The sequence below is a fragment of the Leuciscus leuciscus genome, assembly GCF_965113295.1.
Source record: "Leuciscus leuciscus genome assembly, chromosome: 15".
Taxonomy (NCBI): Eukaryota; Metazoa; Chordata; class Actinopteri; order Cypriniformes; family Leuciscidae; genus Leuciscus; species Leuciscus leuciscus.
In genome coordinates this window covers 37,191,080-37,215,301 of record NC_138739.1, presented here as the reverse complement: position 1 = coordinate 37,215,301, position 24,222 = coordinate 37,191,080, and the positions used below count along the sequence as shown (strand labels likewise).

Sequence of the window (24,222 nt, the reverse complement as noted above, 5' to 3'; positions counted from 1 at the left end):
TAAATTTACCGGATAAAAAGTCAAACCCAAGTGTTGATAAAAAAAAGAATGAATGAAGCTAGAATATAGCAGACTCTTCTTTCTTTTGATATACTGAGTGTAATATTCTGTGGACCATGACAATTTTGTGAATATGATCAAAAATGCTGCCTCTGACTGGCAACTATTTTAGTAAACACTGGTGGGGAAAGAGTTAAGCTTTAAGTAAATTTGGAGGAAATTGTAAAATTAAAAAGTCAATTTACCGCACGCATTATGATAGACCTATAGAAATAAATATTTGACGAGACAGTGGCAAGGAAATGAACACAAAGAGTATGTTGCCATATAGCCACACCATGCGGATTAAAGGTAAATACAAATGCACACCTGAAAACACACAGTCATTTATAGAAACACATATAGATGCATCACACATTCATATATGTATTAATAGCATCAGTAGAGTTATATAACTGGCAGTCAATGAGGTGTGTCTGTCTGCCTGAAGCAAGTCAGCTCTACACCCACCAAGTAATAATGGATCTTCTCACTCCTGCAAAATCCATTATGTATTTGATATCCTTTCATAGAAGGCATGGAGCCATTCATTAAACATCTGTTAGGAATCTCCCTGTCCGCCGCACAAGTCCGTGTGAAGAGTCTGAAGAGTCACCATAGAAACCCCTAAGGTGGCGGTGGGGTTCGTTTATGCCAAGAATGTCATGTGTATTACTGGTAGAATTTTACAAGAAGCTCTATTGAGGTCTGGCCCGGCTTTGATCCGGAATGTTTTCGCTGCTCTTGCAGTCAGCTGATAACACGGATGACATCTAAAAGCCACGTCTCACAGAGTTGTGGATGATATACGATAGAATAGACAGCTGGGAGAAGACTGTGAAAGTCTAGACTTGACACAAAATTATGTTATCTAAAAATGTAATGAGATACTAGATTCCATTCAATAATAATTGCACAAGGTTCTTTTGTGTGGAAATGTTTGCACATTATATTATCTGAAAGTCAAATTGCCGCTGTTGTTTTTTTGCATGCTTTCAACCCAGTCACTGTGATTTTGCCAAGTAAGACATGTTCCTGGGTCCACATATTTTTTGATCCTGGAACAAAATTCTTGTCTGAAAATGTAGTCCTAACCCTATCCCTATCCCTATCCCTACCCCTTAACCTAACCCTACCTATAAGTTATCCCTAAAATGAGAGGGAAATGGTAGGTGAATTACACTGATGTAGAAGCACCTAACCCTGGTTGTAAGCCTAAACTTGACATAAACTGTAAAATTGTCCTTCAAATCTGATTGGTTGATTGAAATGTTGTTCCAGGATCAAAAAATATGTTGATCTAAGAACATGTTGCACTTGGTGAAATCAGGTTCTGCGTCACAGTGATTTTGCCAAGTAAGACATGTTCCTGGTTCAACATATTGTGTTGATCCTGGAACTACATTCTTGTCTGAAAATTTAGTCCTAACCCTATCCCTACCTCTAAACCTAACCCTACCTATAACTTATTCCTAAAATCAGAGGGAAATGATAGGTGAATAACTCTGATGTAGAAGCTCCTAACCCTGGTTGCAAGCCTAAACTTGACATAAACTGTAAACTTGTCACTCAAATCTGATCCAGTTACATGTTGTACTATCAGGTTCACCTTTTCAACCCTGAGTTGTTGTTGCTGCATATGCTTTAGATTGCCGCTTTAAAACAGCTCCTTAGTTGCATCAGATCAAGAGCCCTTATACTGTAAATTGTCATAAATTCTGGGCCAGGACCTGCTTACTCAACAGATAATATGCAAATAAGACAGAGTAAATCTGCTGAGTGTAATATCTAAATTGATATTTTATTATGGAGAGTTGTTAAATGAGACGAGAGGTATGACCGGTAAAGGGTTTGTGTGACCCCCAACATTAACAATGAATCAGGGGATTTAGTCACCGTTATTAAGACTGGGGCATTTTAATATCTCTACTAATTCTGCAGAGAAAAGACTACAGAAAGCCACAAAGAAGGATAAGATAGAAATGGAGAATATAATTTGGATATTCGTTCTCTTATTTTCCCCCTGAAACTCCAGCAAGAAAAGATGCACGGTTTTCTTTTTTCCACCTCCCCTTCGTTCTCTGGAGGTTTCAGGGCGAGACGTTGAAAGAACACAACAACAGCGTCTTCAAACCCCTAGCGCTGATGGAAACACTAAACAGAGAAGAAAAAGACTCGCTGGCTCTACTTTCCGAGACGCCACTCGAGGCGTATTCATTCTGCTCACGTAGGTGAGGTCTGGGTTGATGGGCAGAGAGACAGCACACGCCACACGCTATTTACATTTCAAACTCTGCAAGATTCCTGCTTCCCCCTAATTGATTGCAGCAGTGGTGGGCCACGATTCAGGCTGATATTTATTACCTGGTTTAATTAAAGAGAAAGCCTCTGAATCTGCACTGGCTGAATAATGGACGTTGAAGCTGATTTCTTGTAGTGCCAGGAATATAAGAGTGGAACACAAGTTGTCCTCCTCTGCTTAAAGGGATAGATCAGCTAAAAATGAATAATTTTGGCATTCGGATTGTTGAGTTAAATGAAGGTTTTCATGTCATTTAAATCTTAATGCTGCTGTTTTTTCATTGAATGATTGTGTGACCACATGACTTAAAGCTCTGAAAGGGACCAAATAACAATAAAAATGGACTATAAAAGTATCATAAAATTGGTTCATACAACTTGTCTTATGCAGACATTCAGAAAACTTATTGACAGGTTTTTTTATGTATCCCACCTTACAAATACAAGTCACACCTTGATAGAGACAAGTGGGGATGACAGGTGGGTAAATATCATTTAATTCGGTCATAAAAATCAATGGGTGTCTTCGATGGCGGTGCAGTCGGCTATAACCTGTTGTTAGCGGGGACATCGATCTGCAAACTCTGAATAGAGAAATTGATTAAAGTGGCTTTGGTAAAGAACGTTTCATCAGATTGCAATCAAAAGCCATGAAGGGTCAGTGGTGCACAATGGCATTTTCAAACCTGGGAACAAAGAATGTACTTTAACGATCCTTGTGAATTATGAGGACATCATTCAAATGGGAATCACCAGATTAACTCATGGTGTGCCTCAAATCTTGTTGAAGAATGTCAGGCTCAATACTAAGGATTTTTTTTTTTCTGCCCAGTGGTTCTAATAAATAAGATAATGAGACAACATTTTAGATAGTGAAATGTCACAACTCTCAACTCCAATTTCGATGGCTCAGCAAAAATACTATATTGCATATATTGCACCTTTGTTTGATCCCATCTGGAAAATCCAGGTTAAGCCAGTAGCAGCAGTCTTGGTAGAAGAAGCATATCAAATGGCCAGTTCCCTCAGGGAGTAACCTGGGGTTCAATCTCTTGTTCAAAGGGGAATAATGGTGATAGATTATGGATCACTGCTTGCAGGTTTAAACCTGAAACGTTCTAGTTACCCAACCAGATCTTTAGCTGGTTTCAAACCACCCTGAATAACATTTGCTCTTTTGAAAGATCCTTTACAAGTCACACCACAACTTTCAGTTAACACGTCATCCATTCTATGTTTGGCCCTCAAGGACTTGGCTGCTCTTGTGGCGAATGGCACAGTCACTAGTAAGCCTCCAGTTACGCTGCGGCTGGTCATCCCGGCCAGTCAGTGCGGTTCCCTCATCGGCAAGGGCGGCTCCAAAATCAAAGAGATCCGAGAGGTGAGTGCTTTTCCATATCCCTATCTTTCTTTTCTCTGCCCCATGACGTCCATGTTAGGACTACTTGCGCTGTTGCATATTTCATGGGTTTGGATGCCAGTAAAAGCCCATTTATTTTACATTTATGGTCTCTAGGCTGTCAGGATGGTATGAGGTAATGGTGAATGGTCTGTCACGCTAAATTTGGAGTGTTCTGTAATGCAGTTGAAGGGGAGTGTGGGCAATGGGAAGGTTGTTTGAGTTAGGGGAATATCAAGTGCGTTCAAATAATCAAAGCAATAGAGTAAGTTTTAAAACTGGGTATGTTTGGTTGGTTATTTGGTTGGAGGCTTTCAAGTTAGCAGCACCAGGTAAACAGTTTTTGTTGACGACCAGCTTACATCTTCTTTTAAAAGTGACCCATATCCGATATCTTCATTTTCATTATAAACTTGGTGAAACAACCAAAGATAGATGTACTGGCCCGGAAAAGATTAGGCTGAAAAGGAAGTAAAAACGGCGTGATTTGCAATGGACGCAGACGAAATGATAAGACAAGCGTTTGCTTTCCGCACAATCTTTAAAGGTCAGCAAAACTTTGGGTTGAGCTTTCGTGCAGGAGCCAATCCTGCTCTTGGTGGACCACCAACCCTAAATAAAGACTCCTGAACTTAAACATGCTAATCAAGGTCTTAAGGATTACTCGAAACTTTCAGACAGGTGTGTGGGAGCCAAACTCTGCATGAAACTGGCTCTTCAGGAGCAAGATTTGACACCTGACCTATGTAAAACAGTGTACTAATGATCTGTTCTTCCGTTGTGTGGCAGAAAACAGGGGCTCAGGTACAGGTGGCAGGAGATCTGCTCCCTAACTCTACAGAGAGAGGCGTGACGATATCTGGCAGTCAGGACGCCATCATCCAGTGTGTCAAGCTCATCTGCACTGTAATACTGGAGGTAATTTGACTCCAAGCAAATCCATTTGGCTTCATTAACACATTTTAATGCATGCACCGGCCTTGAAAAACTGTTGTGGATGACTATTGTGTGATATTCTTAATCTACAAGACTTCAAAGGCTTCTGTACTTCAAAGACGGCATACTGGTTTTCAGTAGAAGTTTTAGTGGCATTGAAAAGAATGGGTACGATACATTTCTGTAGCCTAAACAGATATTTTTATTGCTTTTTGCAGCTGTCAAATACTTTTTTCAAAGATACTTGATCTAACTAACTGCACGTTAAAAATCATTACAGTAATGATTATTGAATGTGTTCTCTCAGATCTCCCACAGCATGAAATGCATTTCCTCTCAAATGGTTTTCTTTTGCTCATAAATGGTTCAGAAAAAGATTTTAGCTTTTTTATTCAGTGGATTGTAATGCATGCGTCCTGGTCGTTCTGTTTAATTTTTAATGGACCGGATGAGGGCCAGATTGTTGACTGCGACACTGCCCATTTTAGGAATCCTCAACTGTCTGCTCGCTCCAGGATGCAAATTATGCAAAGTAACCCAATGAATATTTAAAAAGATTCTTCTTGTTTGGTTGAGCAAGCATGGGGGATGTGCTTCATTGGGTTTTCATTTTATCTTTCTTAGGGTTTGGCCTTATTCTGACCTCTTGTATTTTGGCATTTTAATCAAATTACTTTGTATGAACAGATATAGTTAGTTAACAATAGTTATCTGTTGTTGTTTTGTGTAAGATGTGTTGTAAGATATTCTTCAGGCCCAGATGACACCTTGTTTCAGAGGGCCAAGAGACATTTAACAGTCATTTTGTAAATGTATTTTTATTATTTTTTGAAGTTATAATCTGGGTTTGAACAACAGGCTCGTAGAGTAGCATCATCAAAATAAAAAACAAAGTTCAGATGCATTTTCTGCATTGCAAGTTTTCCATCTGAGGATATCATGAGCAAGCATTAATAGCATTCTGAAATTATCTAGCCAAATGACTTCCTGTGAGAGGATAATGGTATGCTTTTAAGTGATCCGATGAAGAGCTGATCGATACATGTTGCATTTGTGCACCGTGTCAGCATTTCCAGTCATTAAGATAATATGACCAAATGACTCTGCTTTAGGTAAGAGAAACCTATGGGTGAATCTGTATAGTCCTGATTTAAAGTTACAAATTGCTTTATTTTATGTTTGCAGTCTCCTCCAAAGGGTGCTACAATTCCGTACCGCCCCAGTCCTGCTCCAGGTGCAGTTCTTCTGGCTGGAAATCAGGTAAAAATACACATCAACATGGCAAAATGTGGTTCTTTCATCAACAATACTAAGTGTCCCACTTTTCTTCTCATAAAAATCGCAACATTTAAAGGTGCACTATGAAAGATGTTTTTATTATTTATTTATTTTTATTCAAATGAACAAACTGTATTTGAGCAAGTACATAAAACAAACACAATCTCCTTGCCTTACCCTGATTCACAATGAATCTTCTTATAATAATGAAATATAATTTAAGCTGTCGGGTCAGATTTTGCAGGAAGTGTCAGCTTGACATTATTTGTCTTTGTGTGGTTGTCAAATTCATAATTTTTTTTAACATTATCTATTTTAAAACAATTGTTTTCAACGAGTTAAAACAACAGTGGAAAACTCACATACTCGAGGTATTATTTATGCAAATTTTGACATTCACTGTGATAAACTGAGCGCCTGTAACCACTGGTAACCTGGTAAACCTCAATCCATCATATCCTCAGCTGAAACCAAACTAATGTGATCACCTATACAATTCTCCGTGATTAACTTGCAGTTTTAAAGGGGTCATGAACTGCATTTTAAAATTATTTTATGTTTCCTGAGGTGCAGTTGTCAAGATTTAGAAATAAAAGGCTATTTTCGACCCTGATTTCAGCCCTCTATTTTGAAGTGGCATGTCTGCTGTGAGATTTATATGTAAATGCCCACTGCTGTGATTGGCTAACATCTTTACATTTGAAATAAGTATTACATGTGGAACTCATCCGCATCTTGAAACTTTTACTACGTTTTTACTATAACAGCTGTCGAGATTGACGAATCATGAAAAGTGTTGATTATAGCATTATATATAGATCTACTCCCCTGGCATTGAAAGGTTGCAGCGACGAGCTTGTAGCCGATGACAGACATGACTGTTGAGCGCATGAATGCAGTAACCTCATCATTGCAGCTCGATTTCTGCACTCTCACGAATGCTTTCATCATAAGTCGTTGATTATGATGGGTATATAATATAATCTTTCTGTATATAATTTAATCACAATTTAAATAACAGATTTTTTTTCATGCTACTAAGAGAAACAATGTGAAGTTGTCCGTTTAGTCACTGCCTTGATCTACGAATCGATAAACAGCTTTAAACGATTTTGAGACAAAGAACGTCTGACTGTACATAAATTACATCGGAATTCACTGATCACAGATCATGAAATAAAATTAACACTGTTATTTACATGTGGCATTACTGTCAGGTCCATGTCTTACAGTAAAAGTCTGTTTGCAAAGCCTGCGCCGAAATTACGACTGATTTACCAAAGAATCCACAGTGAAATGTACCGAACAAACAAATAAAAGACATTCACATAGTTGAAAATAAATAAGTAACCCTCATTAATAAATAATCCTTTGGAAGGCAATGTTATTTTTAGTAAAGTGATCCTGTATCACTCTTCTCTTCTCATCTCACTAACGCTCCATTGGGCGGGGCCAAAGATGTGATGATGTAGAAGTAGGCGTTGATTTGATTCTGTAGAGGCGGTCTTTCGTGACACTATTAGATCCTAATGTGAATTCGAAATAAGTCATTTTTTGAGCTTGGTTTCAATTAAAATTTTAATTGAAATTTACAGGATGTTTTTTTTTTTTTTTTTATAATTTATTTATTTATTTTTATTCATGACCCATTTAAGCTTCAACTGGGCAAACCTTTCATAGTGCACCTTTAATAAGCATTAAATGAATAGTTCACTCAAAAAAACCAAACACTTTTTTTCATAATTGACTCACCCTCATGTAGTTTCATAACTGCATGACTTTTTCCTTCTGTGGAAAATAGATGAAATTTTGAATATCCCAGAGCTCTTTTTCCAGAGTACTGAAAGTGAATGACTGAAAAATGACAAACCAATCACAAAAAGTGGTCCAGAAATCGTGTACTATATTCCAAGTCAAATTTAATTTTGGGGCAAAACTATATTCCTTCAAGGCCTTGTTCTCACAGCACACAAATCTGATTTGTTTTTGATTTGTTTCAAACTGACATTTTGCAAGGTATGAAATTGGAATCTATTTGTTCAGACAGTGTCGTCAATGTCTGCTACAGCTACAGCGATTGTGACAGTCATGACGTAGGTGTCACCATGATTCCAAGATAGGTACTTCTTCTACAGAGGAAATTAGCAAGTTGTCTCTGTGCATGTCAATTATGGCTTCTCACCATGGCATAAAACTTATTACAGTATTGCATTACAGTATTTTACCAAGCATGAATGTAGTCTAGTCTACAAAATAAAAAAATATTTTTTGATGCCTGTGGGAACAAGGCCTAATTGTCTCAAATATAATTAATGGGATTAAACAGATCCAAAAACATAAAACCCACCTGTAAATATGCTGCGTGCAATGAAAATACTTTAGATTAATTTGATTCTTAATACAGTAGAGTTTCATAAAGCCCCACACAGCTGACAGCATGTTGCCTCTATTTCCTTTAATAAAACGAGTCTGTCCATCAATGAAGGGTGTTGGTGGGGGGGCAGTCTGTGTTTATGAAATATTTCTGAAGCTTGCTTGTTGTGTGTGCTATTATTAATGTCATGGAGTGAAGTCATGTAAGTATTGCAAACATGTATAAAGATGTTTAGTTACATTTATTAGTTTACACGCTTTCAAATGTGGCATGTTCGAATTTAAACCTGAAGCTAATATACTAATACATATTGCAAAAAACCTCAATAGACCTTATTCAGTGTGAACGGCATATTTAATCTGACACAAACGAAAGCGAGGCTGAGGGATGGAAGTACATTTATTGTCTATTCAAAGAACGTCATATGTGTAACACAAGTTGAACTAATTTGTGTGCAAATAATTGAGTTAATGATTGAATAAGTCCCAATTTGAACGAAATCCTTCGTAAAACTATTTGGCTACACTTTATTTTAAGGTGTCATTGTTACAGTGTAAATATACATTTAAGTTCTGAGAAATATTAGTTAACAACATGCACTTACTATGGGGTTAGGGTTCGGATTAGGGTTAGTTGCAAGACATTATGCATAATCTACTGTAAGTACATGTGTAACAAGGACACTGTACATTAAAGTGTTACTAGCTATTCCTAACGAGGCTGTCAGATTTAATTGAATGGCCATTGAACAAACTGTGCTTCCATCCTTCACAGCCTTGTTTTCGTCCCTGTCAAATGAAGTATGCCGTCTACCCGGACTAAGGTCTATTGTTTCACTCTTTAATCTATTGTTTTGCCTGTTATTCACTTCACATAATTCTCTAACACGTCTCCAGAAGAGAGTAGAGAGGCCGTTATGTTTATTCATGTTGACACGGCTATTCATTATCAACACTCCTATGCACGAATAACAGTAGCATTAAGATCAATCAGGCTCATGAATATTCCTCACCATTAAAAGTGCTTTGGAGTCATTTGCCAATGGTGTAATTAATCGCAGTGGTAGAAACTTTGACGTGCATACTTATGATACATCGTCTGTTTGATATATTTATGTGTATGTCGTAAAAAGTGCAAGATTAATGTCTAATAATTAATGTTCATTGCTTCGTATCAGAGAACATCTTTTTTCCCCTTATTAACCCTTTTCTGTCTGTATTCAAATCACGCTTGGTAATGACAGCAGTAACAGCAAAATTGCCGCTGATGTACATGCGAAATATGCATATTCGTAAGACTAATGAGTAATGACATGCGAATGAAGCCTTGGTTTGTGTCTCTGTCCCCTATTTGCCTTTTTAAGGTTTTCGAAACGTCAGAGTTTGCGTCTCACCCGCTTTTCTCAGTGGCTCAGGGAGGGCTGGATCTGCAACAAGTGAGTATTATTTATCCATGACGGATAATATAGGGAGCTGTGCTTCCCACTCTTTCTTTATTTGCCTCTTCCGCCCCTGCATGGAGATGGGAATTCTGTTCCCCTCTGTCATTCCTCTTGCCGCATGTTGCAGCCAGTGTCCTGCCCACTTGAGCAAGGGAGCGAGACTATACAGCAATTACTGTTTTTAGATATGAGATCTAAGATACGTTCCATTTGGGCATGGCTTTACCCTCGACCCACTGCAATTGTCTTGATTTTTGCTGAGCATTGTGTTTTGACTTGACTTTGTAAAGTTGTGTAAACTTTACAGGTATTAGGTAAACGGTGTCCCCCAAGGCTATGTCTTTGGTCCTATTGTATTTACAAAATTTAAGATTCACTATTTAAGAAATTGTTTACCCCAAAACAGTTAGCTCTTTTCCATACAACTATAAGTCCAAACCTCCCCCCATGCTATGTAAAACATAAACATACATAATCCATAGTTTGAGTGAGGAACTGAGCTCAATTTAAATTGTCTTGATTTTTCATCTCACTCCCCAACTTGGCTTTGAAGTGTGTAATTACAGGGCAGAAAAATATCACACTTTAAGAGGTGTTTATCACTGACGTTTCTGTTAGGAATAAACATCTATTCTTGATGTTTTACAATTACAGGATTCTCTGCCAATGTGGAAAGTTCATTTGAGGACACTATGATGGTGTGAATGACTGTTAATCCCTCGACTTAATGTTGAGGTCTTTTAGGCAGACAATCATCAGTGTATATGCGCATGTTTTACTATGAAGATTAACAGGAACGGTTGATAGCATCACCCATCCCCAAGTCAGCAGTTAAACATACTGATGAAAGAATGTTTATCATAGCCTAGAGACGCAAAATATCAAGGCCAAAACTGTTAAGCATGTGTTAAAAGGAAAATATCCTCAAAAATGATCATTGCCTTCTGCTGTGAAACCCAAAAGGAGATGTTTAGCAGAATGCTGCTTTTATGCATATAAAAAAAACATGTGAGAACCAGTGGCATTTGTTGTAAAAAAAAAAAAAAAAAAAAATTGTTAGCATAATGCATATAATATTCCAATTTTGAATTCAGAAAAACATTTTTAGTAAAAAAAAAAAAAATTGTTCTCTTCCTCACACAAATATTTAGTTGGATGGAAAGCAACTGCATACATATTAAATAAATCATCCAGTGTGTTTGAGAGTGAAGTAATAATGACAGAATTTTCATTTTTCGGTGAACTATTCCTTTAAGTGTCAGTCTCCTCTGACTAATGCTGATGTGAAGGCTAAAACGGGGAATCATGTGACCTTCCAATACACGCACTCTACCTCGAGAGCTGTAAGGACGAGGTGTCAGGCCCGAGCAGTGACATTCTCTTAAACGAGCGGAGATAAATGCTGTCTGCCAGGAGACGGGACTGACAACATCACCGCGGCTCTCGCTAATGAAGGTCCCACGTATGTGTGTGTGTGCATAAGGATTACGCAGCGTTAAGTGGCTCAGCCAGGCGATTAATGCTTTTCTACATTATTTACGAGCGTTCTGAGCTCGGTGAACAGGAAGGAAAGAAGTAATAAGGAAATTACTAAAAATGATGGAAGCTCCGCCTTCTCCTTTTTCGCCCCCCTTAAAGGGATAGTTCACTTTGAAATTAATTTTTGGTATGTTTTAGCTTACCTCAAGGGCATCCAAGATGTAGGTGTCTTTTTTTCCGCTGTAGTTTCAATTTTGATATTTTTAGGTCAAACCGTTCTTGTCTGTCAGTCATATAATGCAGGTCTATGGTCACTGTCTCAAAGAGCATGCACAGAGTCCAAATTAAAACAATTCCCCGTCGTCCAAATTAAACAATTCCCCATCGTAAGTACACATTGATGGCCTAAGACACGAAACGAGCGGTTTGTGTGAGAAAACGAACAGTATTTATATCGTTTTTAACACTTATACACAGCCATGTCCAAGTGATCTGATCTGACGTGTACGCAGACTGGTGCATAGACTTCGTGTCTTAGGCCATCAATGTGTACTTATGATGGGGAATTGTTTAATTTGGACGACGGGGAATTGTTTTAATTTGGACTCTGTGCGTGCTCTTTGAGACAGTGACCATCGACCTGCATTATATGACTGACAGACAAGAACGGTTTGACCTAAAAATATCAAAATTGAAACTACTGCGGAAAAAAAGACACCTACATCTTGGATGCCCTTGAGGTAAGCTAAAACATACCAAAAATGTATTTCAAAGTGAACTATCCCTTTAAGTCCTATCCCGGGAAGCACATGTACGTTGCCAAGCATTTGGAAGCATTGTGTTATATTTTAAAGTAATAGTTTACCCCCAAATAAATTCATGTTTATTATTATTATTATCATTATTTGCTCACCCTCATTTTGTTTCAAACTTGTATGAGGGCCGCAGAAAGAAATAGCTAATAAAGGCCATTATGCATTATATTCCAAGTCTCCTGAAGTAAATGATAGCTTTGCGTAAGAAATAGACCAAAATTTAAGTCATTGTTCGCTCTTTTCTTCTGTATTGTGAAGTACATCCGAATGTAATAGATTGTCAAAAAAAGAAAATGTTAGGCAGGGATTTGGTTCTATCCATCGGTGTATTGATTGGATTTTGAGATGTGGATGTTGCACTCAAACATAGAGCCTGGCATACGTCACCAAAGAAAAGTAATTTTCACTGAAAGATCCATTTATGACAGTTTGATTTAAAATAACGAGGTCAAAATTTTGGTACAAAATTAAAGGTATGCACAGATGAACTGTTCAAAGTAGGATCTAACTATATAGAGTGAATTTAAACATATCTGCTCTCAAATCTCATTTGCATTCAAATGATGCGTCAAGATGCGTTGTCAGGTTTGAACTTAAATTGCGGACTATCCTGACACAAAGCTGTTGTGACTTCAGAAGACTTGAAATACAGCGCACATCTTGGTTTTCTATTTTCTTTTTTGTTTTAAGATGGGCTCCGACTACAGGAGTTTTAGGCCGATTTATGACTGATTTACCCCTCCCAGCATTCGGAGAAAAACAATCGTGTCCAGGGCACTGGTTGGTTCCTATGTTCGGTCCAGATTATCTAGTAAATGTGAGGCGTTAACAGATCAAATCTTAAACCTCCCGTTCTGCTTGTGGACACATCGGGGCTGCCCCGATAATATCAAACACGTTTGATACTTGGGATTTTAAATTGAGGTGATTACGACTATGATTACGTCAGTACTTCCACAATAGCCAATCAGAGACAAGTCTACAAGGAGACGGAGTGACAGAACTTTTGAAATGGCGACCATGAAACAACAAGCAGCTGGACAACGGAGATGAAAGAAACCGATGGTCAAAATGTAGTAACAACACGACTGCCTTTATAATGTCTCCTCATGTGATGTCCACAGCAAGTTGCCGCGACACAGTATCTATTTTGTTTACATCCGCTTCTTCGTGAGATTGCCTGAGGTGCTAAATCTGACATGATGATCTCAAGAATATCTTGTAGTGTGTAATAACACCACGATTTTCAAGTCTTCTTGTGTGTGCAGGTTTGAGATCTGAAAGATGAAAATCTGTGAAGATTCTCCATATGTGCGTGATGCAACCAGATTTCACAATCGGTTAAGATTTAAAAACTCCTGTAGTGTGAGCCCGGCTATAGCTGGACCTTCTGATCTTCAAACTTCCTTTTTGTGCTCCATGGAAACAAGCAATTCATATTTATTTATTTTTTAGCACACATTGAAAAGGAGGCTAAACAATAGAGATAGCAAAACAAAATAGGAGTATATCAGAGACATTGAAGGGTAGGGGTGGCAGTCACGTAGAAGATTCTGAGCTCACCTCCGGAGACAAGCTAAATCCGTCCTGACAAAGAAAGGTCATGTTTTGCCCCCTAAACAACATTTTCTTTGAGAACTGTGACCAATCATTTTCATTAACGTGGCTGCCAGAGACACAAACTAGGGTTGCTCTTCAACATGGACTGCCATTTCTGCATCACTGATCTTTTTATTTTATTTTCCATTTTATCCTCCCTCGGTTTCTTTCTCTCCATCTCTCTTCCACGTGTTTAAACTTTTAAACAGGCTTATGCAAGAGAACCTCTGGGACTAGCACGTAGCATTCTCTGTAGCTTTTGCGTCTGGGTATTTGGCTTCTTATTCTCTTTGATGCAGAAGCCTTGATTCAGAGATCTTCTAGTTTCACATCTGTCCCTTTCAACAGTTTCTGAACTATGAGAGTGAGTGTAGTGGGGGCGCGCAGAGACCCCCTAGTTCTGGCCTAACCAGATGACAAATGCCCGAAAACCCTCTAGAATCATCCAACAGATCAGCAAAGACAAGCAAACAACTTCAGGCTGTAATGTGCATATATCTTAATGCATATTCATAATTTAGTTACTCATCCCGCCTTGAGGAACAACAGTATGAAAAGTATATAAATGTTAAGTTGTTAGCCAATAATAATATTTCAATTACAAATTGAAGTCAATGTCAACATGAAATAGCAGGTCTAACCCATCTATTATTTAATTTGTGTCATTTCTGAGTAAGAAAATGGTATTCTGTGAAAGAAAACAATGTTGGGTGAAATGTTTTATATTTTAGTAAATTCTGATTTCATGTTGAGTTTAAAGACAGAGAACAAACAACCCTATTAATGATTTGGGTCAGAGAGAAAAAAGTTTTAGTTTTTATATTTTAAAGTCGTCATGAAATCAAAACTGACCCTATTTACTTTGTAGCATACATTACTAGTCTTGTGGTGAACAAAAATTAGCTTGTCGTGGTAATCTTTAATCAAAACCTGAAAAATTGCTTCCCCTTTGGAATGGCATTCCTTCTCTGATGATGTCAGTTTGACAGCTTGGGTTGTATATCTTTAACAACTCCCCTCCAACCGTCACTCTGCTGGGAGCAAGGGATGGAGAGGTGTGCTAAAATAAAACCCTGCCCTCTATTCAATATTCTGTTTAACTTGGAAATACGTCACAACATTGAAGTTAATTCGGTTTCAACTTCCGGTTCACAGGGACTTCGGTTCAAAGAAAACTACAAAACACTGCAACAGAATTACCCTGTTTCTAGTTTTGTAGTCGTTTAAAATAATTATGAGGAGCTTTAAAAGAGAATGGTTGAATAAGATGTTCTCCATTTTAACACTCTTCACTATTTCTTTTTCAGGCTTATAGTGTACAAAACCAATATGGCATTCCACACTCAGAGGTAAGAAGCTTTAGAGAGAATTTCTGAGTACCATCATCATACTGCATAACTTTCATTAGATGAGTGTCCTTTTGTGAAGTAAATGAGCCTGTTTTACACTTGTGAATTAATTAAATGATTCAATACTCAGCTGTGTCTTCTGATAAGAGTAATAAAACCTTTTCGTAAGAATGAAGTGACATTTCCCTTACGTTTTTCTTTTATCTCAGTTGGCCAAGTTGCACCAGTTGTCCATGCAGCAGGGTCTTGCCCCCATGGCTCAGCCCACGGCCTCCCAAGTTCTGTCCGGTATGTTTTGCCCATCCAAGTCTCTTTGAAGAGGAAGATAAGGGTTGGGATGGGTTATTATGGGTTAGACAGTGGCTTAGACTTGTCGCCACCTTACTCACACATGCAGGACTTACCTTTTTCAAGCTTCACATGAATTAGTAATTTGGTCAACGATCAGAATTAATTCTTTGAAAAAGATCAAAAGTGATCTGACTCGGTTTCAAGGCCAGGAACAGTGTGAATGAAAAGAGACGTAGTTTTTTTTATCACTCAGTCAAGTTTGTAGTATACTGAAGTGATTTATAAAGAGAACTTAAGTGTGAAAACACCCTATATTTACCCAGAAGCACAAGTCTGCTTTAGCAGTGCTAAATCTCTGTGTACAGCGATTGTGGATGTGACACAATTCCACCGGAGAATTCAAGCTAGTAGATTCAAACAAACCTCCCAAAGACCCATAGGCCACCCATGTTCAAGGTAATACACCTGAGCTCCATGGAGCATATGGCACATGCAGATTACAGCTGCAAAAACGGGGCCAAACATTACAAGGCTCCACAGTCAGCTCCTGGGGCTTCTCAGAGCTGTGATAAATGTCCAGCTAAAGCTCTCCTTTTCTTGTTCCCTTTCTTTTTTTTCTTGCTCACAACCAGACATCCAATTATACAGCCACCCCAAGTTTTTCAGTGATGTCTTTCAAGCTGCCCGGAGATTCCCAACATTTGTGAAAGGTTTGTTGTGTAGGATCTCTTAAAGCCAACAGACTGTTGAACATTATGGTAAATAAGCACTTTCGGTGCAAATGTGAGAATCAAAAAGCCCGTTCGAGGAATTGAAGGGTCGAAACAAATGTAATAGTTGCCCCCCGCCGCTAAAATTACAAGACCACATCCTATCATGATATGGCTGGGGAATTCGATTATGTCGGAGGTAAAAACCTCATCAGTCAAGGCAATGTTTCAGTCTATTAAATAGGCCCCTGTTGGGCTGGGAGGCACTGCTGGATCTGGGCCTCCTGCTGAGACAGGAAGTAAAGGGAAAGAGATACAGGCTAGCTCTGTGCACGTTATTAGCGATTAGGTGATAGCATCCAGCTAACAGATAGGAGATCGCTTAAAAGAATATTCTGGGTTCAATAAGTTAAATCTCTCTCGAGAATTTGTGGCCCAATGCAGATCAAGAGAAGATAATTTTGGGTCAGAAATAGGCCTACGTTGAGACCATTGAAGAAAGGGAAAGAAGAAAGCAAACAAACTACAGTGAATTATTCTATGGTTTGTTAACGTGGTATCTGTTCCTCTTCCCGCAGGCATTGACTCCAGTTCCCAGACAGCATCACAAGAACTTCTCATTCCAAATGACGTAAGGAAAACTTATTTTTTGCAAGTATCGCATTGCTCAAGATACTCATTGATATTTCTGTAAAGAAACACTTTTCTTTTGTAATAATGCTTAATTTTATGTCTTACATGAAGACTTTATTAAGCCTTTGAGAATGGTCAGATATGCGCTTTAGAAAAGTCATGTTCTTGATATTCTTGAGAGCACCAATCATGGCACACTTTGGCCTTGCAGAAATCCTGAAACTTTTTATTTCAATCTGTCCACCCCCTGCTCTGAAGAGAGCTTCACAAGATCCAGTTCAATCCTGTCATGGCGTCTGACATGCTTAGCACTCCTTTGCTGTCAAAACAGAGACGGTAAATAAAGCCAGAGCCTTTTGTCAGAGCTCGAGGTTGCACCCCGGGGGCAAATGGGACGTTCCCTTCATGCCAGCTGACCAGGGCTCCCTCCCGCCTCCACGTCTCCCTGAGATCACAGGATTAATCGACTGGCGAAGGGCCCAGCTGTGGACTCAGTCCTCAATACATATTTTCAACTCCCATTGTTTTGTTATTTTAAGGCTTCATGCCCGACTCTATTCTTTGACTTTTTCCCATGATCTGATTGTTTTTTGTCTCACACCAGGTCTCAAAACATGTATTTACAAGTAAAACTGTGTTGTTCCATGCTGTTTTACTTTGTTAAACTTTTTTTGAACAAAAGTATGTGCCCGATGTGAACTACTGTACTATACTGTGCTGTTTGTCTCAGTAAATGTAGTATCAATAGAACTAACCTACACATAGAATGAAAACAATAAGATATACTACTTGTACTGTAAATTAATGTGTCAAAATTGGATGGTTTTAGATAATTTTACATGCATACATTTATATCCTTTTGACATAGCAAAATTAAATACATAAAATAATGAGAATAATATATATATTCAATGAGAACAGCAAGTGAGTGAAATTTGGAACATTTGCAACACATAAAAGCTTCATGTAAATATTTATATATCCTCAGCATTTCAAAAAAAAAAAATGTTTAGTTATACAAGCTGACTTGTATACTAAACAGGTTTGAGTTTTTACGCTTACGGAGTGTATCAGCATTTTTTATTTCTTGTACAGCTGACAAATTAAGTGACTGCATTATCTAGAGTGATTCTGTACAAGTGAAGTCATTGACTACCTTGAAGCACATGAACAGAAAAAGAGTCAGCTCTTGTCAAATTGACACTAGCTTCAAATAAAACTTGACTTACTGAATGGTTCTTAACCTCTTCATACATGATAAACTTCAAAGCAACTTCAACCATTTCTCCAATCAAGAGCTAATTTAGCATGCTTGTTCATATTCCTGCATAAAGCAGGGTGATGGAAAGCATGTATTATTGAAATTCCCTCGCAGCGATGCAATTCCAAGGCAAGGCGACATCAAACAGACATCAAACGGCTGGCAGGCTAAGTTGTTTATCATTCGCAATCAGGTTTCTCTCTATAGAGGAGCAGTTTCTCCATGGTGAACCATCCCCCCTTATATCTCCTGAAACATGCTACAATTAGATTGGGATCGGATCTGTGCTCGAGAGCACAGCAGTGGCAGCGGATGAAGCTGGGTCAGAACTGTACCTGTTTAAAGATTGCCCTGTGAGAGGTGGACGAACCCGTCAGTGACACCAGTTTTTGCTGGCAGGAGATGTGTCCTCGCTCCTCAGACTTTCAAAACTAAGACCCAAGAAGTAGATTCACCTAAAATAGGCCTGTCTCCAGCTTGGCTAGGTTATATATACCTGTATCTTGCTTTAGACAGATTTGAGCCATAGATTGCACCTTGATTTCAGTGGATACAAAGAAATCAATAAAACAAACCAAACTGAACTTTTTTCTTTGGTTGACTTGAAGGTTGGAGGAGGCTGTGTGGGTGACGGTACTTTGTTTCATTATCCTATTGCTTGAGGATATATAATTCATAGATTTCTAAAAATGAAGGATGTCAGTGGGCAAATATGTGGTGCAGTGCAAAGGACATGCTGGAATCCTCTATGTCAGGGCGGCAGCGAGACCTGGCGGTCGACTGCAAGCACTTAGCCACAATCAGCTGAGCCATTAATAGCCCCTGGGCACCAGGGAGAGCGGTGTGACAAATCAGGAGCTTTGACGTCCATATGACTCGTGAGGAAAGGAATGCTTTGTGGAGCAATTCTTGCCCACATAATCCAACTCACACTCAAAGTGAGGGTTGGGGGCTGGGATGCAGGGTGGACAAAAGACAAGCTGTCAGACATATGAATGATAAACTGTTAACTCATCCCAGTCGGGGTGACTTCACTTTATCATTGTTCAGGCTTGACACCAAGCCCTAGGGTCAACCAACCCCCGTGGTCCTTTTTCCTTCAAGCTTTGGACACCTTCCACAGAATGTACAGGAACCACTGTATACATCATCTGGATTCACACAATAAGTTTTTAAGGAGCTGCACGCCCACAACCTTTTTTAAAACTTGATGCTGTCACAGTAGGATGAATTAGTTCAGCACCACCTGTTGTTGGTTTAAACTGGCCGTCTAGATCCACAGAACTATTAGCAGACGCTTGTTACAGAGACAATGCTATGCACAGACACAGCCTTGTCATCTTAGGTCCAGATGAACAAACACATAAACTGGCATTTCAGAGTCAACCATGATGACATGCTCACAAAGAGAGATTGAAGTGTTTGTCAAGGAACACATTAGATACGGGCATGAGGGTGCAAACACTGTCCCTGAAATCAATTGTTACTTAACCACGCATGGGCGGTTGGGCTGTATGTCATGCTTTATGAATTTCAGTATTGCTGTTGACCAAGTGACGGAAATGATCCAGATGTAAAATTCGAGCAACATAAATTTGGCTTTCTTTAAACCGATCATGTTGTCAATGTTTATCATGCTGCAATTTTGTACTATGAGCTATGATATCCAATCCTACTCCCGGAGGGCCACTGTCCTGCAGAGTTTAGCTCCAACCTGAATTAAGCACACTTGATCCAGCTAATTGAGATTTCAAGAAACCTCCAGGCCGGTATGTTGGAGATAAACTCTGCAGGACTTTGGCCCACCAGAAGCAGGACTGGACACCCTTGTTTTGGAGGGAAATAGTGTCATAGAATAGCTGTTTAAATCTATTATTGATCTGATTGGTCTTGTACTTTCCTTTCAGCTGATTGGTTCAATCATCGGCAGGCAGGGTACCAAAATCAACGAGATCCGCCAGGTGTCGGGGGCTCAGATCAAGATTGGCAGTCAACTGGACAGCACTAGTGACCGACACGTCACCATCACAGGCTCCCCAATCAGCATCAACTTGGCCCAGTATCTAATCACATCCTGGTAAGAAGCCATCCCATCCCACTAACAGATACAGGGTGTTTGTACTTGACCACTCCATGTGTTTATGTGGCATATTTTACACCATAATGCTCTAGAGGACCCTGAAGTAGGAGACCCTGACAAAACCTCTGGGAATATTCAATCAGGGGTCTCTCCAATCCATAGTTGCTGGCAAAAAAAGAAGCACTGAGCAAAGGCATTGAACAACTAAAAAGCAAGAAGATGGGGCAGAAAGAAGCCAGGCTGAGGGATTAATTGGCCAAGTTTCAAGCCAGAATCTTGTTAAAGCTTAAAGGCAGAGCATTTTGGCCGCCTCATAGACAAACTGTATTTTTCTCCCACGTGATCTATGCGGTTGCAATTTGATCAAATGTTGTGTCAGGCAAGAAAGCAGTAAATTCCTGACAGCTCAGTTCCTCAGCAAAGATTTCTCCGTCAATGCTGGGGCAAAATTTAATTTGCTAATGTAACAAAATTAATAGTTCTATTCTTTATTCAGGCTAATGAAAATGATCGTTGAATACTTATAACGGCAGTTCAATTAACCTAAGGTAGAATTTGCAAAACACACATAAACAATTCAAACCACAAGAACATTTTTATAGTTCTTGTTAGTAAAGATCAGTTATTCTGTTGACCGGAGCATTTGCGTTAATGAATACTAATGAAGAAACAGAATAAGACCACACTCCAAATTAGTGGCTTTAACAATCAGTTATTGCGTTTTTCTGTATTGACTAGCAAATAAATTAAGATTTCGAACAGATGCAGTGTCATGTACAAAGTTATATATTAATTCATCTAGCATATTATGACTCAGCAAGTCGACAAGAGAGCAATAATTGGGTCTTGAATGAAATATTTATGCTTGTCTCAGGTGTGTTCAACAAGCAGACCGGTGCAGAATGTCAAACTCACTCTGAGAAGCCCCTCATTATTTTATTTGAAATATGTTACTCAGGCTTCCTGCATGGAAAAATTACTATTTTGATTTCAAGATATTTTAAGAAAGCTTTTGTTGTTTTGCTTCTGTCTTAATATTATTGATTTTACTGGTTTCTCATCAGTTGAATTCCTATCAGTTTGGTTTTTGCCAAGTGACGGCAACAAATGGCAATCTCGGAGCAACCCAAGGCACTCTAGCGTCAGAATATTTCCTTAACTAGTCAGCTCCAAACCATTAAAAATCAAAAATGATTATTCATGTCCTAAGAAGTCTGGAGACGTCACCCCCAATCAGTGTCACTCTCGAAGAATACTTCCTATGAGACAGACGTCTCGTTTCAATGCATTGCATCAGAACGTTCTGCATATTGAACACACCCCCTATACGTGATAATGAGAAATCAGTTCTACGCCCTCGAAATACATTAATGGCAGAGCACGTTTGATTACATGCATTTGCAATGAGTACCATGTTGACAAATGCATCTTTTTGATAAAAGATAAAGGAAATGCTACTAAAAATTGAAATCATTTTGTTTCTTTTCCCAAAGCCCCTACCCAAGCCATCACCCTGAATTAAACAGCTCCTTTCCCATGAGTGCCAAGGTCCCCCCTCAAATAATCTGTTGCAACCACCAGCAAAACACACCTCTCTTATGATTTTTTTGTTTCTGTTTTTTGATTATTTTTTTTTATCTCTCTCAATTTTTGTTTAACATGTCTTTTATTTAACCTTCTAACCCTTCTCCATCCGGCTCCCCTCCCTTGTCCCTCCACCCTCCTCTCCTCCACCTCCTTCCTTCCCTCCCTCGTACAGTTTAGAGACCGCCAAATCCACTGCCCAGTCCTCCTCCATGTCGACCCCTGTAGACCTCAACATGAGCTTCACCCAGACTGCTCCCCCTGCATCGTCCTCTGCCGCAGCCCTGGCAGCGATGGGCGGCCTGCCCCACGCTCCAATCTTGGGCGCCCCCTATACCCTCCCCCTCTCCAGCCTCCTGGGAATCAAATCCGTCCCTTTCCTGGCACTCTCGGCCCCTGCTGCCCAAGCTGCCGCCGCTGCCGCCGCCGGTGCCCCTGCCCACGGCACCTTGGCTTCCTACACCGCCAAGATCTCCTCCGCCAACGGCATCAAGAAACCAGAGCGACAGAAGTTTGCGCCCTACTGAAGTTCACTGAGAGGAACTAGCCAGTACCTCTTTTGTTTCCGAGACAACAAACCGGAGAGGAATACTTTGAGGGTTATTCTCTTCTAGCCTGATGTAGCTGTGTAGAAACAGACGGTACCAATTTGTTTTCTTTTTGGTTTAGTAGCTCGTCCTGAAAAACGGTAGGAAAATAATGGCATCAATTTTAAGGTTTTTTTTGTTGTTGTTTGTTGATGTTTTTTGGCTGAGGTAGCCGCTAAAGCCATAGACTATTCCTAATCTCCTATTTTCCCGAAATCTTTACACGCGTTTATTGTCTACTCATATTTATTGATAACAATGAAATATTCCCGCAAAGAGTTTATAACGTAGAACACTGTTGACTGATGCTAATCTCTTACGTATCAGCTTTTATACAATGATGTCTGTGAATGCCTCTGTATACAACTTCCTGATTTTTTTAGAAATCTTTAAATGATGTATTAAAACAAAAATATGAAAAAAAAAAAGAAGAAATGTTTTTAAAATGACAACAGATCTAAACCTTGCTTTTGTGTTACATTTTTACGTTTTGTTCACATTCGTTTTGAAATGTTATTTATTTTATTTATTGTGCAGAGTGTTTCTTTTACAGTCAATGTTTGTTTTCTGTAACGGCTGCAGAAATTTCTTCCACTCGATCATGGTTACATACGTCCTGAAAAAGACACACGTCTGAGTAACCTCGAACAAGACATTAGTTTAGGTAGTGGGTTTCTTTACTTTATATGGGAAGTGAATGGTGCCACGGTGAATTCTGGTATAAATATCCAAATACTAAACGGCTAACAAATTCATTTCAAAACTTGGCTAGCCATGGCTGAGTATGAACATTATTGTTTCAGGGGGGTTCTTTCACCATTTCTAATGGCATAAAATGACTACTATGCATGGTGACTGCCCTTGTTGGAACCTAATGCTGCATGTTGACTTGGCCCCTCACACATACACACTAGCAAAGATAGCTAACGCGTAGGTCTCTTTGTTGATGGCGTTAAAAATAGGCAGTGCTGCAGAAGAGCAATATTTGTCTGAAAGTACTAAAATATACACATATAGCAGATCTACACATAAACATGCTTCAAGTGTAGCTACAGTAATCATTATGCTCAATCACAGAGTATATTACGTGGACTGACTTTTTTTTTTCTTTTTCTTTTTTTAATATAGAAATAATCACACTTATTTTTCTAAAACTAGAGTCCTAAAAAATTGAATGTGACCACTCACACAATTCATTCATGTGGTAGATGTAGTATAACCTTGACTCGTGTTTGTCATTTTTTTCTTTATCGTGACGTTTTTTTGTTTTGTTTAGATCTTTTCAAACGTCTGTCCCATACTCATTTGCATGAATTTAACTTGGCGTCTATGCAAAACATCTCGGGGGCGGTTCAGTGAGGTATCCTGTGTCATGCTTCATAGATGGCCCTAAATAAACCACCAGTGGGAAAGGGCTATTGGCAAAGACGGAATTCAAGGACACCGATGCTCTCAAATTTATGAACCATGCTATGTATAATATATATACATAAATATATAAATATATGTTATATTATATTCATATTTCCCATTCCAAAGCCTAACACATAACCACCCTCTCTTACACACTCTACGAAATGACACCGTGTGGCTTTGAAACGCACTGTCACTCTTCACCGTGATAATTCCACGATAGCCGGACAAGGTTTGAAAACTGTGCAGATGCTTGAATTATCCAAAGTCTGGTTTTTGGATTCACACGAGGTTTCGTTTGACAGCCTTGGCATAAATGCAACTCTTGTTTTAGTTTTATTCATCAATGCCATAAAAATGAATAAAAACAATACTGTATTAACGTAATCCAGTCTCTTTTGTTCTTTTTCAGCTGCGTGAAATGGAACAACATTATCATTAATAGCTAAGTGTGTGCATGCTGGGATAGTCACAGTGACGAACAATGCACAGTCTTTTTAAATATTTATTTATTATAGTTCATTTTTGTCATTTGGATCTTTAGACCTGAAACGAGTTTAAACTTAAGACATCAAATAAACAAGCAATTAAAACTAAGCTCTAAGGTACAATGTGTGTTTTATTAAAGCAATAATCCACTCAAGGCCATTAGA

At 38.9% G+C, this 24,222-nt stretch overlaps 1 protein-coding gene across 5 annotated transcripts in view; it reads left to right on the top strand.

Annotated features, from left to right (window-relative positions):
• The window catches only part of pcbp4 (poly(rC) binding protein 4), an 84,667-nt gene extending 61,376 nt beyond the window's left edge, over positions 1–23,291 (top strand). Inside the window, exons 6-15 of one of the 5 annotated variants that reach the window (XM_082137874.1) lie at positions 3,590–3,721; positions 4,529–4,657; positions 5,861–5,935; positions 9,691–9,762; positions 14,969–15,010; positions 15,220–15,298; positions 15,934–16,011; positions 16,590–16,642; positions 19,813–19,982; positions 21,745–23,291. In XM_082137874.1, the coding sequence (XP_081994000.1) occupies positions 3,590–3,721; positions 4,529–4,657; positions 5,861–5,935; positions 9,691–9,762; positions 14,969–15,010; positions 15,220–15,298; positions 15,934–16,011; positions 16,590–16,642; positions 19,813–19,982; positions 21,745–22,096 (1,182 nt within the window). In that variant the 3' untranslated portion in view covers positions 22,097–23,291. Of the gene's footprint in view, positions 1–3,589; positions 3,722–4,528; positions 4,658–5,860; positions 5,936–9,690; positions 9,763–14,968; positions 15,011–15,219; positions 15,299–15,933; positions 16,012–16,589; positions 16,643–19,812; positions 19,983–21,478 lie in introns of all 5 variants that reach the window. The other 4 variants (XM_082137878.1, XM_082137875.1, XM_082137876.1 and 1 more) reach the window with 4 other exon arrangements.
• Positions 23,292–24,222: the final 931 nt, after the last annotated feature.